General features: G+C 35.0%; 1 protein-coding gene across 1 annotated transcript in view; it reads right to left on the reverse strand.

Moving 5' to 3' along the window:
• Nucleotides 1-340: 340 nt before the first annotated feature.
• Nucleotides 341-20407, reverse strand: part of Mmp16 (matrix metallopeptidase 16 (membrane-inserted)) — a 246788-nt gene continuing 226721 nt past the window's right edge. The window contains exons 8-10 of the mRNA XM_005381755.2: nt 17627-17777; nt 10140-10255; nt 341-5631 (exon numbers count right to left, since the gene is read on the reverse strand). Of these exons, the coding sequence (XP_005381812.1) occupies nt 5297-5631; nt 10140-10255; nt 17627-17777 (602 nt within the window). The 3' untranslated portion in view covers nt 341-5296. The remainder of the gene's footprint in view (nt 5632-10139; nt 10256-17626; nt 17778-20407) is intronic.

Here is a 20407-nt window from a genome sequence, read left to right on the forward strand (position 1 = left end):
ATGCCAAGTGTTTTGTATTGTATGACTATTGAGGTAAACTTCTATCCTAGGGGATGGCTTTGCTCAGGGGTTTCTAACGTTGTATACTTTTCCAAGTGAGGTTACAGAACACCTACTTCTGACATTTTTGGCCTATAAGGCAATGCATGAATATCTGATGTGTTTAGGAAGATAATATCTAACGACCACTGGCTAAATATATACACTGATATATCACTAGTGAGAAGAGTTGGAAGGTGTATTTTTCACTATTTTTATACTTGCTAAGGTAGAATTTCCACTTGTATTAAAGAGTGCTGGAGCATGTCTTTCTATTTTACAAAAGACTCATTTCCTCCTCTTCCATTTCAATTATTTTTATTAAATATTTAACTTTCATATTTATATTGTGTTATTACCCCTTGTTGCTTTCTTTATTACATAAAGTTCTGATTTTTAAAGTATAACCATTTAAAGTCTCCTGATGTAGCAATGTGTGCTTCTTTGGCAAGATGAAACCTGTAAGCTAGATGCTTATACTCTGGCATTCATTTCCTGTGGTCGTAATAGGTCAGTATCACCAAGGTGCACAAAATCCAATGGAACGGTTAGATTCTTTCTTTAGTATGATTTGACTTGATACCTTTTGTGATCTCAAGTTTTGATTGGAACTGCATTTACAGTTATTTGTAAAAGGTTATCTGAGTTTTACATTTTGGGGCTAGTTGGCATGTTCTGTTTGACATCTGTGACACTTTGGAATATGCTTTTAAAAACAGCCAAAAATAAACTTTTTGCTGTGTTTGCTGGAAAGGTCTAATTATCATCCACAAGATTGTTTCAGTGTATACCATAATTTCACAAACTCAAAACTTATCAATAAATCACGACCTTTATTAGTTTTTGGAAATAATTCCAAAAACTTCTTTAAAAGATCATTTTATGACTCTTGTTTAACAAGTCTATTCATAAATAATATCCATTCCTCTTCAAACAGAACACTGTTTAGTCAATATGGACACACTGGTTATTCTACTATAAGAGCCACAAAGTACGGGTCTGTATTTGTACCATATTAGAGATATCAACACAATATGTATCACTTGTAAATATTACATGATTATCCCTAGGATTCAGTATGTACACCATCATTCATATATTGGAACTAACAGTGAAATTTGGGTAATGTTTTAGCCATTACATTGTGTTTTGAAATTACACAGAAAGGAAATAAGAACAAAGTAGATGAAAAGCCAAATTATTTATCAATGAAAAGATTATAGGCAATTTGACTAATACAGTAAAATTTGCTTATTGCAGTAAATCATTCTGTATCCTTTCTTACTTGGTAATAATTTTTGGTAATCATTACTTAGCAACTTATTACATATGATTCAGAAAAATCTTGCTCTCTGATAGAAGAAGTTGTCTTTACTAGTAACACAAAATGTTTTTTTTTTAAATTTCACTATGTAACCTTTGTTATTGTAAAAGATGTTTATATTTACTTATAATGACTGCCTTGTCCACAGACATTTTGTTCTGAAATGGGCCAATCGTTAAATTTACAACCTTTTCAAAAAGTCTGATGTGCAATTACTGCTTCCTAGAGATCTCAAGCTGATTAGTTATTTTAATACTCCATTCAGTTCAGTTCGTAATATACAAACAATAATATTTCATGAAAATTATAAATTAATCATTTTATGTAGAAAACTGTCTGGTTTAAATTTGTGTTTATATTAGATAACAAGAAATAATGAAACAGAAAGATTATTTTGTGTGAGAATGAATGTGTTTCCACTTTCTTTGGAAACCCTAGGTCTGAACTTTTACGTTAGTAGTGATGAGATGCTGGAAAGTTTGATAGGTGCATGTCTCTACTGATGCTGAGCTGATACAGTACATCGTTGACCCACGTAAATTTAGTCTACATTGCTTTTCAATTACTATGTTCATGTGCTAGGTCAATCAGTTACTCTCCCTTTCACTAATCTCCAAGGACTGACACTGCTTTCCAAACCTCAAATGGAAAAGGAGGCAGCAACCTTACTCACAAAGTGCGTGGTATACAATAAACAAATGGAAATCCAGTGTTTGTGATTGCATTGTACTCATTATTTTCTTATTTCTTGCATCTTTATAGTCTGATAAACATTCTAGTCAAGACAGCAACCTTCTCTTTTTTCTTATCACATGAAACTCTTCTCATATTCAAGTAAATATGACCCAAAATTCATCCATGACTTTTACCAGAATTCAAGAAAAATGATAGACACCTTCCTTCTTAATGCTGTGATTATTTTCTAGCCCTTATATACTTACAGTCTTGTGATGAATCATGATATTGTGATGAATGAATAAAGAGGAAATAGATTGCTTATTCTGTTTCTCAATTTAGAGAAAAAAAATTTCAATGCAGATTGATGGAGTTCCTCAATGATTTGCACATGTCCCAAAATGACACAGTTCCTCATTTCTATCTTTAGCAAAATATAGTTTCCAGTCTTTTTTTTAGACATCAAGGTCCTGAAAGGATTAAACCCTCCCACAAGGAAACACTACATAAACAAGCTTTTGTATAAACTCCTCTATGCTCAGCAGCAATGACTAACTCTATAATGCCAGTATCATCTAGAATGGAAGCACTGAAGTAAAGCTACGGGATTGATTCTAGTTCCCTCTCCTTGCTTTCACAGCCCTCGCATTCATGATCTTCATATCTTGTTAAAATACAGTCTGCATTGCATAACGTTTTGCTATGAAGCCACTCCTCTTTGCTAGCTGCTCTTTTTTCTTAGACTTACAGTATGCTCAGATTGTAAGAAATAATCAATCTGCAAGGCCTTCCAGCATGCCACCCATGATTAGAAAAGATTTCCCCCAACCAAGTCATAAACATGTAGTTTAACCAAAAGGCATTCTAATTTTCATGCTATGTTGAGTATAAATATAAATTCAAGGCAGCCAAACTATCCATTTCCAAATAAGAATGTATACCTACACTCGTTAAAAATCATCTGGAAATGTGTATTATTAGCAAATGAGTAAGAAATTTTCACTAGTATAAAATTCCTGCTTTATATAAAAGCCACACTGGCCATTCAAGTATTTGAGGTTTTTTCCCCTATAGTTTTTTATAATTTGTACTAAAATGATGAACTCAGGCTTGAAATTATATGAAAGGAAAACAAGAGTCACTTCTACCTATAGGGCATTTTTGAGAGTGTGCATGTAAGGAGCAAAGTGTCCACCCGCAGATGCACTGCCAACACCCTTCCTCTCTCTGCTCTAGGGAAACAGCTCGTGCTTACTAGGTTTCAGAGAACAGTTCACAATCCAACAGAGAAGCCACAACAGAATTCCTTCAGTTTGTGCCAGTTTGCAAGTTAAAGGTCAAAGGGCAAAGACATAGGACAGGACTCTTCAAGGAAAATTTTCACAGAAGACAATGTTTAAGTTGTTGTTAATGACAGTCAACAGATCGATAATCAAGTTCAAGGCAAGCTGTTCATTGTTTCAAAAGCTAATCCCCTCAAAAGCTGGCTTTCACACAAAGCCAATGTCTGACTCATGGGGTGCACTCCTTCTGACCATCTCTAATAAGTTCACAGCCCAGTGGCTGTAAAGCCTTTCACTGCAAGAAGCAGCTCCTAAAAATCAATAAAGAGGTCTGTCAGTTGCTGACTTTTCTCTAGGAAAAAAATATTGATACAAACCTGCTCTGCAGGTCACACAAAAATGACAATACTGCTGTTAGGACAAATTACACTCAACAATGAAATGCTTTGGTGGTCTCTTGGCTCTGTCAGTAATCAAATGGATGGCTAAATGCCAGAAGCCACACTAACCCTTTGAGAACTATGGTTGACATGCAATAGATAATGCACTGGAGGACATTCATGCGATCTCAGAGTCATCATTTTAGTTCATTTTTAAGTGACAATGTTAACTGCATTGTACCAAGGCAAACTGAATTTTCATGCAGTGGATTTTAAAATAAAAATTCAATATGTCGAAGGGAAAAAAGGCTTAGGTTATTGTAACCAGTGGGGGAAATAAAATTTCACTCTTATGAGATACTGTTAACAAAATATCACTTTTATTTGCCAGAAAATGTTTGGCAAGTAACATCATTTCGGTTAGTTATAAATGCATTTATGTAGTGCTGTAAATCACGCAAGAGTTACAAGTGATTAGAGGCTATGTTATAAAAACCAGAACTTCTTTAACCGGTGATTGTTTTACCATTTCCTAGTTCTCATTGGATAGTAAGAATCTTAAAGCAGGTCTGATAGTTCTCAAAGGGTTACACCAATGTATTACGAGAGTCATAAATCCTTGTAAAATGACTGTCACTTTAATCTACTTCAGAGACATAATGCTTTTTGCTCTGCTTTGTAATGAATATTTCTGACAGACCCATGGAAGGCCTGGGGCAATGGCCTAATACAACCTGGGCAGATTATCACAATGATGTAGGGTGCAAATGGCAAGAAAGGGTTTAGAAATACTTCAAAACAATTAGAAGATCCAGTTGGAATATAGCTATGAATATAAATATGATGAAACATTGAGGACTTAGCTGAGAACAGCTGTAGAAAATGAAAAATGGATGTATTATTAAGGCTGTTACTATATTGCAGATATTTTGGCCCCTTGTTTGTTGGAAAATGGCTGTCCCAACAGTCTGAAGTCCTGCATGTGTATTCCAGATCTCCCACCTGACACAAGGATGCGCAGGAGACTATCCATAGCAGTCACAGAGCTATCTTCTTTGGAGACAAAGCTGTTTTGGGTCTTCACACTTTCCTGAAAGTTCAATTGTGGATTTTTTTGTTTAAACTTTTTTTTCTTTCTCTTTAAAGCAAAAAAAAAAAAAAAAAAAAAAAAAAAAAAAAAAGTGGGTTTTCTGCTTTGCTTCTTTTTATTTTTTCTGCCCCAGAAATGGGCTCAGACTTCAGAAGGAAAATCATATTTAAAAACTTTAAGAAGAACCTTTTCTTCTTTTGTTTTTCCTCTTCTTTAGGTAATCCTGAAATTTTACTGGGCATTGAGCGTGCAGAGGAAAGGCCTAGAACTGCATGACAAAGAAAGACAAAGGACTGAAGAACGGCAGATACTGTGCATCATGGACTCTTCCCCATGAGTGTATCTCCACTCATGTGCAGGACCAGCAACCTTCTGGTTTGGAAGGTCAGTCCCGAATCAGGCTGCCACAAGCCTGCTCCTAGCTAGGAAACAGCATAACAGCTCTTGTCTTGAATCTCAAGTTACCACAAACTTCTGGAGAAGAAAGAAAGAAAAAAACCCTACATCACACCCACTCTTGCATAGAGCGTTTACAGTACAGTATGTGGCGGGGTGTTCCTTTCCTCTTGAACTGGAACACAGTGTAAACCAATACAAGGAGGCATAAGGCCAAGATGCAGGGAATGACAATAGCTATGGCTTTCACAGTGCTGGCTGTGTTGTCCAGTTTAATGACAATGTCTACATCATCTGGCGGGCTGTGTCCTTCTTTATCTCTGTCTGTTGGTCCATCACAGCCCATAAAATCCTTGAGGATGGATCGTGGATATCCAGGTTCTACCTTGAGTATCTGATTGTTGAATTTCCAATATTCCTTTCCTTTGTAGAAATATGTAAAGCCTGGGGGAAAACACACACATGAATAGCAGTTAGCTGTGAAAGTGCGCATGTTTAGAAATGTTAATAAGATGCTTCAGTTTTCATAGGAAGAAAATACTATCAGTTGTTTTGCAGTGGGCCTGGCGGCTGTGCTGCAAAAACCATGTCTTCTAACACCAAAGGAAAACTCAGCCAAGAAGAGGGCAGGGAAATGTTATCTACAGAGGACTGGCACAAGACCAAACTCTATGCAGCTACTCCTACTCTGCACTGGAAAGAGAACTTTATCCTTTTTCTGGCTTGCGGGAGTGCTGTCACGGAATTACACATTAGTGTGATAATATCAGCCTACACGGGAAGATGCTGAGACAGCTTTATAAACCGAAACACTGTTTACCCTCAGACTGCCACTGAGGACATTGTTCAATACATTTTACAAAAGCTTCTCGCTTCTTTACACCTCAAGGGAAATTTCTCATCATCGTGGTATCAGACACCCGTGTGCTCCTCCTAAACAACAGGTTTCTTCTTGTCACTTGAACAAAAAATCACCATAAATCATCAGACAGCAGGTGTTAGCTCTTCTGGGGATCTCAGCAAATAAATAGATATTTACAGTATTCTCTGCGCTAACCTCATTTCTGGTTCTAGGGCATGATTACTTTGGTTTCCTTTATGTAACTTTGTTACTTAGTTTATGGTAACTTTTTGTTCGCTAGCATTATTTTTGAGAACTTTTAAAGCCATTATTCATCTTTGTAGAAACAGAGTCTAGACAAATCTACAATATTAATGTTAGTATTTCCAAGTAACTTATAATTCATGGAGGATGACACGGTCAAGACTCAAATAACTCAGCCCGTGTTCCACTATATTATGGCTGCAAATAGTAGCCCTTCTAAGTTCCCAATAAATAAACTACAAATATGTGCAATTTTATGAGGATGATTTTCCCCCTTTTTAGACACAAACCCAACCCTTCTAAACATAGCTCTTTCAATTACTTAAAAACTGTACTTTTGCAGTACTCTATTTTTAATACAAGGGATACTTAAGAGTTCATAATCACTAATGCGGGTTTTTTCCCTATTTATTGAGGACTTACGGGAGAGGCAGAGCATTGTAAGATTATCGCACATTATCTTTTTTAACTCTCATGACCATTCTGTCTATTATAATTAATTACTCATTCTTCTCAGGCAAATGTATTGAGGCTCAGAAACAAAACAAAAAATTCCTAAATTCTGGTGAAAGCAAGATTTAAATCTTGGTCTACATTTAGTGCCTGCTCACTGAATGATTTTGCCAGTTAATCATCAAAGCTTGTAATAAATATAACTCTTGATATAAAGAATTGTGACATCTCACATGAAATTCCAGGAAGAATAGACCATCACTTCAGGCTACCTCATCTTGGAAATCATTCTGCCCAATGCCATAAAAATCTGCTGTTGCTTTTAATTTCAAAGGATAGTTTTGTAATAGGAGCAACTTGCCAAATGAAAACAGGTGTATGTAGATGCAAATTTTTCTGCAGGGAGCTGGTATTTGATCACTCTAATGAAATCCAATGTAATTACTCAACAAGCTTGGATGAAGACATGCTGAGGGCCTGCCAAATAACAGCACATTAGGCGATCATAGTTGAGCGAAGGCATTGATTTAGAATTAAACAGATCTTCAAAATAGGTGAACATACTTTTTATGTTTATAAACTAAAGTGTACTAATCTTCAATTTTAAGCCAAAGATAATTATTACAAAGCTACTGGGCAAGATACACAAGTTAAGAAACTCTCATTTTCATACTTATAGGCCAAATTTTGTAGTGACTTATTACATATATTGGAGAAGTATTTGCAGTCATTGAATTCACTTGTTAGAAACTAAAATCCAGTCAATAGAGGTAAATAATGTACATATTTGAAAAGTCTGAAATTGTGGTAATATAATTATGTCAAATATTGATCCTACAAAATCCATTTTCTTCAATAATTTTGCCTTTTTTCATTAATGAAATATTTAGTTGAAGAATTGCTTAGTTAAATGCATTAAAAGAACAGGTTTAATGCTATACTCCTATCTATATTACGCTTCCTGAGAAGAGAAATTTTGAGCAGAGTGTTATGAGACATTTCTATAATCCCTACAGTACTCAGGAGGCTGATCCAATAAGAGTGAAGGTTCAAGTCTAGCTGGGGCAACTCAGTGAGATTTTGTCTCAAAATAAGAAATAGAAGGGTGAGTTTCATACCCAGTACCCGCCTCTTCCTCCCACAAAAGGAAGATAAAATTTGCAAAAAAATAATAATAATAATAATAATAATGAGGCTATAATGTATAACTTGATGGTATTTTTCTCATGCATTTGACTGGACCTTACTGGATACTTTCTCTTTTGTTTCATCCTAAAAATGCAATGAGACAGGCCACCAGAGTTGTCTTATTATAATTTACTGGATATTTTCTAAGGACAGCGACTTTTGTTCTCTTTTCTGCTCTTATATATGTATTAGTTAAATTAATAGTGCTTAATAAAGGCTAATGGACAAATAGAATCTTATGGAACTATCTCTGTGCATAAAATTCTAGATTATAACAGAGTATAAGCATTCACATGAAGAATTAACACATTGAATAAACAACCAAGAATTAAAACTATTTTCAGAGGGTAAATATCCAGGACAAAACCATATTAACACTAGAATCTTCTATTTTTTTCAAAATTGAAACTTGAACGGGAAAATATAGAATATTTGAGAGATGTGGCTTATAACCATATAAAAACCAATGGAAGGAGGGTATTGTTCTTCATCACAATTTTAGTACAGTTAAAGCCCATGCATTTGTTTAAAAAACACAATTATTCTACTATATTCTGCATCTATCGAGTCTCATACGAATGATTTTTTATTTTATGGAAAAAATGTAAAACAAAATTTCATAACAAGGTGATAGAAGGATAATAACAGTTAATACATTGCATATTATTGTCTTTAAAGTAGTTACTCAGAGTACAAGATATGGGCATAAAAAATTCTCAAATCGATATTAGCGCAAACCTTCCTTTTCTATGAACTAAGAGGCACTAATAGTATAACTAGCTTGCATTTTTTCTCTCTTTTCCCTTCTTTCCTTTCCCCTTCCCCCCAACTGATATGGATCATTGTAGTTATTTGGGGAAAATTAAAAGTGAAGCAGAAAAATGCAAGGCAAAATTTAACAAGGGAATCAAGAAAATTGTTAAATTAAGATAGTTTCTGTGAATAAAGTGAGGAGGATGGCTGATAAGGTGGCACTCTGAGGAAACCTGTGTGAGTGCAGTGTGACCAAATAAACACTTTAACCAGATATACTAGACTGTCAGTTGTTATTAACAATACAACATAGAAAAATATATGCTTCTCTTTGGAGACAGTGTACTAGAACACATTCATTAGGGGTTAAAAATTCTAGTTACAGGAATTAGGTATAGATGTTACTAATTTTATGATAGAAGTGAGTTCTTTAAATTGAGTATTGGTTAAAAAATAAAGTGTTGGTTAAAGAGGTATTTATTAAGGAAAATTAAGAATTTGTATAACATAGCTGACACAAAGGAGACATTCAGTAACACCAGATGGTCAGGTTATTTCACTGACCAAAATGGTAGAAATAATATTATAGAGTAGACAGTATAGGGAAGCATATTTCGCCTTGACATGAAAACATACAAATCTATAGCTTAATTTTAAGCTTCTAGATTTTTAAAAAATTCCCATTGGGAAAGACTTCCTATAACAATTCCTGCAATGCTGGATGAGTGAAAATGTTTCAGTACTCCATCCTATTTGATTCTATGATTGACAAATATCATATACCAGGGATCTTGTTCCTTACTGTTAAGTTATTTTACATCCACTTGAGTCTGACTATATGGACTTTCTTGTCTGCCAAAACTGTATGCCAAAGAATACATGAAAAAATTATAACCCTAAACATGTATTATCACCAAGTGTCTTTGTGCCTCAGCCTACACTGATATTTTCCACTTAAAGCTAGTTCCTGCTCTACACGTGTCTGTTATGATTGTCTTTACAGGTGTTTTTTTTTTTTTTTTCTTTTTTTCTTTTTAAGGCAGGGTTTCATTATGCAGTTCAGGCTGGCCTTGAACTCACAGCAGTCCTCCTGTCTCAGCTTCCCGAGTGCTGGGATTAGAGCATGCCCAGCCTTTTTACAAGAGTTTTAAAAGAAATATAGGTGAGGTTATTTCAAAAGTATCCACACCCTCCATATTAAAATATTACCTATAGTTTTTAGTGATTTTTTTTTTCAAAGTAAACAAGTTCAACTCAAGGAACATCTAAAGCATAATGGTAAATGTGAATCTATGAACTTATGAATTTATGTATTTATAAATATTTATATAGTTATATAAGTATTATATAGCTCAAATGGTTCTTGCTAATGGTTTCATTTAACAGAGCAAAAAAGAAAACTGCTTTATTAAAGTAGAAAAATTATAAAATGTATAATGCACACAATGCATACCATTTTCTTTGTGGACAAAAGCTCCCTGAGGAGATTCAGGGATCCCCTTCCAGACTGTGATTGGCTTAGGATAGCCAGGGTCCATGGTCTTCATTTCTTCACTATATCTCCAATACCTAAAAAGGACAAAACAACAACAACAACAATAGATGCATAGAAAAATTATGTATATAAAGTTATAATTGCCAGTCACTAAGTCCTTGCTTTGTGCTTGCTGCTGTTATTTGTACCCCTGCTGCTAGTTTACAGAACTCCTGATTTAAATCACTGGACTAAGAGTGGACTGAAAGCACTTATTTTTTCCTCCTGAAAATGTTAACAGTGTATATGTTATTTGTACGTATCTTGTATATGTTCAAAATGAATATTTCTTTCAGTCTGCTAAAATTGAAAGGTGCTAAATACAGTATACTAGGTATATTAATAATTTCTAAGAGTATCATCAACACATATTCTTGAACACTGCATCTTGATTGTGCAAGATACACAACTCTGAACAAAAGAGACATGCCCATCTGTCATTGATTTTAAGACATGGCACACATACTTAGTCAATTTATTGATAAATAATACTATGATAGGAGACGATAAGAACTATGAAGGAAGCAAGGCAGATAAGCTTGTCTGCGCAAAGGCTGAAAGCACTTTATATTAGTAGACAGAGGCGTCTTTGATAAACTGACATCTGAGTAAGAGAGACAAACCACATATTTAGGCTTTGGGAGAGGAACATTTTAGGAAATGGACCTAAGGACTCGAAGTTCCCATCTACCAGAGGCTAGGGTGCTTAGAACTGAGTTAGTAACGGGGAGTCAAGGTCAGAGTAGGAGCCAGAACCTAAGATTAGATAGGCCTTCACACTACTGCAAAGTCTTTGTTTTGTTTTCTAAGAAGCCAGTGCACATTTTGAGCAGAGATCCATCAACACACAGCTTACTGTTTAAAAGAATACACTGGTTGCTTTCAAGTACTCTAACGAGATAAAATAGAAACAGGCACATTGGTTCAGATGCCACTGCAATAAGCTTGAATCAGGCAGTGAGCAATACAGTTGATAATCATTCAAGGGGTACATTTTGAGGAAAGATTTCAAAGGTTTTACTAATGCACTGGATTCTGGGAACGAGAGAGAAGGAAGGTAAATATGACTTAAGCATTTTGAGTCCACTTCTCTGGAAGAATTCTGTTGCCATAAGGAAGCAGGGGAAGGTACACTGGGATCATGAGAGGACTCATGGGTTTGTGTTAAATTCAGACATCAAAGTGGAACTGTAGACGAAGAAACTGAGTGTGCACAGACCTTCGGACTGGTATTGACTGCAGTCCCCAGTGCACAGACATTAAAAGACAAGTGAAGCCGAAAGAGAATCAGAATAATCAGCTCCTGTCCTCACAGGAAAGACGTGGGCCACATTTCCACAACCTCGAGACTTCCATGGAATCTATTATCACCGTTATAACTATTGCTATTTCTATTATCCATTTATTCTAAGAGTAAAACAAGTTTATATCTTGAGTGTTCTGGACGCTGACACAATTAAGGCAAAACCACTGAGAATTGACAGGAATAGGGAATAGTGCCTATTTTAAGCACAATGCTAAATCCATAGGTCATAAAAACAAACCACGAGATAGTCACCAGTGTCCTCATTTTAGAAAGGCGAATTCTTGTAACTTTTGTTTTTGTTTTTGTTTTTGTTTTCCAGCACCGGGAATCAAACTCACGACCCTGCACTTGCCAAGGAGGCGCTGTGCTGCAGAACTGAATCCCCAGCCCCTAGAACAGCGAATTCTTGAGGGGAAACAACGACACCGACATGTATAAGAGGGTTTGCATAATTTCAAAAGTATTCATTCTTTTCTGTGTGAGTAGAGTTTCAAACATTTCACACCACAAAATATGTTTCCACATTTATCTGGCAGCTATCCTCCCTCCTCAACTAAATATCTACTATCTCTAGAGAAACTAGTGTTTTACAAATACAGGTTTGGGAAATGACACAATTATTTAATATGCTTGGATTTTCTATGCTACCTGAAATTGGAAAAATGTAAGAATTTTCCAATGAGGAATTTTTTTGTGCTGGGTTATGGAGCATCTTTTGTCTACAGAGTTGTGGGATTTTATCTAGAAGGTTTTGCTTTAAATTCTTAGACACCTTGCTCAAGTAACATCTGGAATATCAGCACTTCCTCTACCTTTAATTTTCACATGGAAAGGAGAAAAAGATTGCTTCAAAAAGTGTTCCAGGGAGAGGTAATTCAAAAAGGGGGTGGGGGGACTCTCACAGGTGCTCATCAGGTGGAAGATGGGAACCCATCAGAGGAGCAGCCCAGAAAAAGCTTCATGGAAAAGTACTGAGCAGAAACAATGGTCGGTGTTGGAACCTATGCTCCTGCTGCTAGTAATTTCCTCAAAATAACATTCTTACAATAAATGTATCTGTCATTCTTACTCTGTAGATGTTTTCATTTAAACAATTAGTGCTCATTGGTTTAAATTTAATTACATTTACCTATTTTAATATTTATTCAGATCCATTGACTCAGCAAAGTTTTATGAGGACCTATACTACATGCTGAACCCTTAAGATTCGTAGAGATTGGGGCTGGGGATTTAGCTCAGAGGCACAAGCACTTGACTGGCAAGTGCAAGGACCTGAGTTCAATTCCCAGTACCAAAAGAAAAATAAAGATTAAAGAGATCATATTTTAAAAATACATTTGTGGAATGTGAATTTTATTAGATTCCTTTACAAGAACATAATAATGTAATAATAATATAATAATATAATATTTTCCTCTCATAGCAAATAGTATGAAATTGGAATTTGGGATCATGTCCTAATTTGAAAAATTCAACATAGGCTTGAATACTCAAGCTCTCTGCTCTGTATCACACTGATGTTTATCAAGTAAATATAAACATAGTTAGAATTATGTAGTATTATTAGAACATTCATGGTTGTCTTGTAAAAGATGTAGGGCTTATCCATAAAGGTAGGCTCATATTTTAATTTCTAACACATTTGAACATATTTCAATGTAAACCAAAAAACTCATTTCATTGATTTTTTTTAGCGAGAAAAATAAACTCATTCATTAATTAAATTAGCATATTCAAATTTTAACACTCTTCAGAAACCACTTGAGGCATTTAAAATTCAGATTTTATAATGGAGAAAATTTTCAAGTTTATGTAGGAAGAGTTGGCTAATAATAAAGCTATGATAAATGAATATAGCTTTTTAAAATTAACATAGCTTTTTCTTCTGATTCATTAATTATCTCTACTATGGAATTTTATCTTTAATTAGATAATTCTTTGAGAGAAGCATTCTTAGTCAATGTTTCAAAATAACATGATCAGAAATAACATTTATTAATCAGTTTTTAAGCTTCAACATAAAGACAAGTTATATAATTGCATACAAATATTTTTCAATTCCTTCTGTGCTAATAAGAATTGTACAGAAAATTCTGGAATAAATTTTTTTTTTTTTTTCCGTCCGGTACCAGGAACCGAACTCATGACCTTGCACTTGCCAGGCAGGCGCTTTGCTGCTGAGCTAAATCCCCAGCCCCTGGAATAAAATTTTTCAATGGGATGTTGCTGCATACTGAATTTCAAACTGAGCACCAAGTGGATCCAATGGTTATTTCCTATGACTCATTTGTTTTTAAAAACTAACTTAGTGTAAGTTGTCAATTCCAGAGTTAAGATTTCTTGATTCTGCTACATTACCCAAAATAAAAGAACATTTAATTTTTTCCTACTCATATAATCACTCTTCAGACAGTCTTAAGAATGCAATAGAATAAAAAATATCAACTTTTACCATGTTATTGAATAACTAAAACTGCATACACTATGTAATTGTAAACTCGCAACTAGGGTAGAAGAAATAAAATTATTTTTCCATTTGACCATTAATGATAATTTATAATAATTCCAAAGTGGGCCAATATTTTGTCCATTTTATTTGAAAATAGCTTAAAAGTCTCAACAATTAAGCTTAGAATGAAATATGGCTCTAGAATTTTGGATATACGTGTGAAGAGATGCTGAGAATGCTTTAGAAACATAGCATTTTAGAGCTAAATGCTATGAGGATGAAAATGTATCCAAGTACCAAATTATAGTGTACTATGAAAGGGCAAGTAGAAACCCAAGGGACTGAATCCCGAGAAGTGTATGCAACAGTGAGACAGTAGATATTTTAATCTGAATTTACAGTTCTATCTAAAGAAGCACCATTTCTTCAACTCTTCGGTTTTCTCTGTACTAGCGTTCATAAGGGCTTCTGCTTTCAGTACCATTACTGACAATTCCTCTCAGCTGTGTGCTCTTACCTGGCTTTTGCACTAAGTCACAAACTCGATTATCCAGGTACATTCTTGACTTCTCTCCCTTGGTGTGTACACAGGTACCTCAGACCAAGTAGAGATGGTCCTATAATCCCTTTTCCCCAATATTTTTCTCCTAACTCCTTTACCTCCAGAAATGACACTATTTGTTCAATTGTTTATGTGAAGAATCTAGAAATCACCTTTGGTTTTTTTTTCGCCCTGTAAAAGCAAAGCCATGAGAACTTGGTATGATTACATTCGGAGTGTGTGCTGTCGCCTTCACTTTGCTTCATCCCCACTGCCTCCGCCCTGTCTCACTATAGTCCTTTAACAGCCTTCTAAATATCTCACTTGCTTCCATCCTGAAGTCAGTTTTTCACAGAGAAGACAGAATGACCCGTGAATTCACATCAAATCCAACACTTTCCTGGTGAAAACCCACCAAGGCCTTTCCATTGTACTCAGAACAGACTGAACTCTGCTCTGTGGCCCAGGGGACCCTGTGGAATCTGGTCTCTGCCTACTTGCTTGACCTCTTGTACCACTTAATCGCTCTGCTCTGGCTACAATGCTTTTTCCTGCTTTTGAACAATTCCTAAATTACTGCTCTTCCACAACTATCCCATCTATCTACAAAACATTGTTCTGAGTACCTTCATATAGCTGAAACTTCCCCCTGCTCAAGCCTAAGTTCAAGTATCAGTCAGAACCGAGCCCTTTCCTGACACACACACAAACTCCCCAAGCACCCTTTACTGCTCCGGAATCTATCACATCATAACCTTGTTGCATTTCTTTGTAGCATTTCTAAATGTGAAAATTACCAAGGTTATTGATTTGCTCTTGGTTTAGCACCTGTCTCTTCCAACATATTGTAAATGCCATGGGAACAAGACTCAGTGGTCATTTCCATGCCTTTGTAACCAAGCCTATGTCACACGGTGTATATTTCAGAATACTTTTTGAATGTGTTAATGAAGGTTAGGCCAGAATCGGTACAGAAATCTTAAAGCAGACATTAAAGTTGTTGAAAATGGAATAGCTGCCTCAGATTTGCACTGTCACTGCAGGCATTTAGGAAGACCTGGCTGTTTCATTAAATAGAATGAATGCACAGTACTCATAAATGTCACTCTGGAATTATAAAATTACATACATTTAATGTAATCTGTTTGTCAACACTTGATCTTAACCAACAGGCCGAGATACAATTACAAAACATTTATAGCTTGTGATAGCTCACACAAACTCAAACAAAGAAATTATTTGGGATCCTGCTGGAATACTTTTAAAAGCCTATATAAGCACATTAATTCAAATAAATAAAAATAATAAAAGTATTTATATACATTGTGCTCTATTTTGCATACAGCTTTTAAAGTAGGAAGGAAAAATATTTTTCCCATTCATCTACAGTCTTATTATAAATTTGGCATCTAACCTTCATGGATTTAACTAATTTGAAGTGCCCGATATTTAATCTGCAAGCTTAAATTTTCTAATAAGTTCTAAATGTTCAGAATGGAAAAATTTTAACAAAACAATATGTGCATATGTAGGAAAAGAGGGCTGTGTGATCATGAAATGACCGTTTTCAAGATCATCTATGAAACTCTTTTCTGAACTGCTGTACAAAAACTAGACATTTTCTCTTCTCTGAAAGCTGATTTCTCCAAAGTCACACCTTCGATTTTGGTTTCTACCCCTTTGTTTTTTACAGCCAGTCCTAAAGGAGTATATGCATGCAATTACAATTAGCTGAAGAATGGCATGAGCGGTCACTATGCTTTAATAATAAAATTCTCCATTCTTCTTCCTTCATATTTTACTGCACTTACATCCTGTTGAAAGTCATTATATTTTTTGTGGGTATAAAACAGCATCTCTTTGGTGGATCATTTTGTTTGTAATTTAATAAGAAAAAATTTAGCAAAGTTTTGGCTTCATTAAAATGAATAAAAATCTATGAACATTTTGCTATACAAATAGAATGCACAGGGAATTTGTAACAGAATAAAATTATATCTTCTTTTCATGGAGGCCAATTATAGGAAGTTTATTCACAGTAACACTCAATTTCTGAAATAGTTTGCCATTAAAATTGTAAAAGTAAAAATAAAGTTTATACCTTTACTTAATATTCTTCTAAAATTGGAGGCATTTTATGGGGTTAATTTATATTAAGACAATGACAAAGTCTAACTGGCGTGAAAGTCTGTTGTGTGTGAGTGCGTGACAGGCAATACAATGGCATACATAAGCCCTTCTATAAGCCAGTAAGGAAAATTATAAGCTTCAATAACTGACCCAGCTAGAAATAGGTAATATCTGCCAAAAGTGTGCAGGGGTGTATCTACATAGAGCCAGTAGCTCCTGTGAATTATAAGACTAGCAAGTTATGTACATTTTATGGATCCTTTGAACAATTTCACAAAAAGAAATCAAAATAAAACAGCAGGAAAAGAATATTACACTGTATGTTAAACTTTTATCCCTGTGGTAATTTGTCAATAGTTCACAACACCTGCTTGCTGGTACTTAAATAAATAGGTTCTTTAGGAAATAGAAAACATGAATGAATAGAAATTATTTGAAAGTAGTCATAAATAACTGTGTGTAAAGTGTAAAATGTTAACTTTGAGTTTCCAAAGACATACAGCCTGTGCTAACATGTATTTTCTCCAAATAAATGCAATAACAAGAAAATATATTGTAAGGGTGCATATTTGCAGTGCATACATAGCTTGACAGGCATGCTAAGAACATGGGGAAATAATATATGCTATTGTGCATATATATGTTCATAAGAATGTCACGTTAGTTGAATAATTAGGTGGGAATTTATTTTATTTTATTTTATTTATTTATTTTTTTTTTGGTTTTTCTCCGGTACCGGGAACTGAACTCACAACCTTGCGCTTGCCAGGCAGGCACTTTGCCGCCGAGCTAAATCCCCAGCCCCTGAGAATTTATTTTAAATATTATTTAGAGTACATTTAAAAATATTTTCTGTTGCATTTACTTGTGTTTATATCCACACACATGGTTCATCAATAGTATATGCCCATGATAGATGAGAAACATGAACAACTTCAAGCATCAGTTAACTGCTGTCCTCATGTGACGCGAATACTCACCTGTCCCCTTTGAAGAAATAGGTTTTCCCAACGTCTTCCCACCAAATGGCTGAATCAATTCCATGAGGGGGGATTCCACTTCCAAGAGTAATCAAGTCATGAGGGTAACCAGGTTGCAGAGTTGTGTCCTTGAACACCCAATATTTGTTGCCTGTATAAAATAAATGCAAATAAAGGAGACGCTAATTTAGTGCAAGATTACAATACATCCATTTACAATGCATGTAAATTATTCCACGGTAAAATCCTTGAGATAAGTTAGAAGTAGTGAAATATTAGTATTATTTTCAAAAGTAGGATAATGAATACTTAAAATATAGTTGAAATTTATGAGTTAATTGAAAAAATAAAATAGATCTACAACTTAACCATAAAGAAGCAACCCTAAATCAAGGATCATAGATTCCTCTCCCAGGAATCATTGGCCTTATTTTTCTTCAAGCAGAAATCATTTCTATGTTTTGCAAATTCTGTATGCCCTCAAAATGCTTCCTCTGATAAATCTATATATCTATATATATCTATATATCTATATCTATATCATCTATATCTATATCTAATCTCTCGTTGTATGAAGTCAGTCATCCTCCTTTGACCCATGTCCTCTTTGGCTGTAAAACTAGCCCTCTCTTTAAGAGTAGTAACTGAAAGGAGGAAAATTTTAATCCTACACTTGTTCAGAATTGTCAGAGTATGATAATACTCAGAAGCACACAGACCTCAGTCATGTTATTGCTGTTTGGAAATTCTCTACAAGCCACACACCTTCACTCTCTTCCCCTTGTACACTGTGCCTGATATTTTGCTCATACTATACCCATTTCTCACCCCACTGAAAGTTGATTTCATACTTTACAATCCACTGGAACAGTGGCTTGGAGTCATCAAAGTCCTCCATCTAGATAACTAAATTTTCCATACTCATCTCTTGATACATCTAATTGCTTAAAGTACTTTTCTTCCTAAGCAATTAGGAAGCCATTCTCTTTTAGTTCCCCTCTTTCTTCTTTAGCTGCTCCTTTCTGAGATCTTTTATTTTACTTAGCCTTGAATGTTAATATTTTCTAGGGCTCAGGTCCCTGTTCTTTTCTGTTCTTATTAAAACAAGAAGGATCACAAACTCGAATACTAAAAGAGCCACATTAGAGATGATAAGGGTAGAACCTTCACTCCTTCTAGACCCTCTATGAAGCCAGTAGATTCCCATGACCCAGAGGTCTATCTCCTTTCTCCTCACTTATGCCAGATGCAGTTTGGCATAGTTTACTTAAGTATGTCCTCTTGGATCTTTTTATGATGCAACAACTTCTTGGGCAATCAATCCCCTGGGTTAATATCTGACAAAGTGAGAGCTCCTGAGTCTATTCACCGACATTAAGCCAGGCTTGTTTTTCAATATTTCAATAGCACACTTTGATGAGGATTATGATAAACTGGAGCATTCATGACACATCTAAAGAGATTTTAGAAATTAAAATACTGTAATGCCCTAAAACAATATAAAATAAACAAATAGACAAAAAATCAAACTCCATATTCTTAAGCTGATTTAATTAGAAATCTTTAGTTTATAACAATGTGTAATCCCAACAATTGTAAAATTTTCTACCATTATGTGATGTAATTTAAACTGAAACATTGAGTTTCTCAGTATGCCAAGTATCATGTTAAATAATAAGCAGAGTAAAGAAAACAAGAAAGAAATCATCACTACCATGATAATCATATGCGCTTGGAGAAGTTACAGATGAAAATCCAATGTACACATATAAAATTATAGTACTTGAAAAGTTAATGCTTGTTAAGAAGAAAAATATCTGAGACTAAGATTAAAATTTAAGAAGAACTTACTTTAATGTTATGGAAAATCTCTCTGAAGAAATAACACAACAAATTCTAAAGAAAGAAAATACCTGTGCAAGGCATGTCAGGAAGAGGGACTCAACGAGAGAAGAATTTGGTATCAATGAATTGAAACATCAGTGGTGTGTTATAACTAAGGAACATGGCCCTGAGAACCAACCAAAGTGGAAATGATCTTGGGTGAAACTACAAAGCACACAGAGATTACATCGGTGAAGGGATGTGGTTAGTTTTATATTTTCAGAGGATGATATTTGGTCTTTTGGGAAAAATTGATTATGTATGGGAGAAGAGAAAGGAAAGGAGATTTTGAGGGTCTTTCATGAGAATTAAATTACTGACTCATTAATTCTACAAATTAACTTAGTACATATACCAGGCACTGCTACAGGTGTCAGACACACAGGAGCAACCAAGAAAGGCAACATCTCTATCTCATAAAGCTTACACTCTAGTGAGTGGATATGGGAATAACCAATTTCAACAAACCAGTGAGGGGAGAAAACTTCAGAGAGCAAAATACTATGAAAGTTGAAAAGGATATAGAGGTATTAATAAGGGAAAGACAGGATGGAGGCTGCTTTGTATTACACACAAGCAAGATTTCCCGATTCAGTTGTGCCTCACACAATTAAAAGGTATCTGAAATACCACAGCTTTTTTATCCATTCCTCAGTTGATGGTCATTTGGGTTGTTTCCAAGATTTAGCTATGACAAATTGTGTTGCTATAAATATGGGTGCACATATATCGCTGTGGTATGACGCTTTTAATTCTTCTGGAAATATAACCCGAAGGGGAATAGCTGGGTTAAGTGGCACTTCTTTTTTTTTTTTTGGTTTTTCTCCAGTACCGGGAACTGAACTCACGACCTTGCGCTTGCCAGGCAGGCGCTTTTGCCGCTGAGCTAAATCCCCA

This window comes from Chinchilla lanigera, unplaced genomic scaffold, assembly GCF_000276665.1.
Source record: "Chinchilla lanigera isolate Chin_1 unplaced genomic scaffold, ChiLan1.0 scaffold00016, whole genome shotgun sequence".
NCBI classification, from domain to species: domain Eukaryota; kingdom Metazoa; phylum Chordata; class Mammalia; order Rodentia; family Chinchillidae; genus Chinchilla; species Chinchilla lanigera.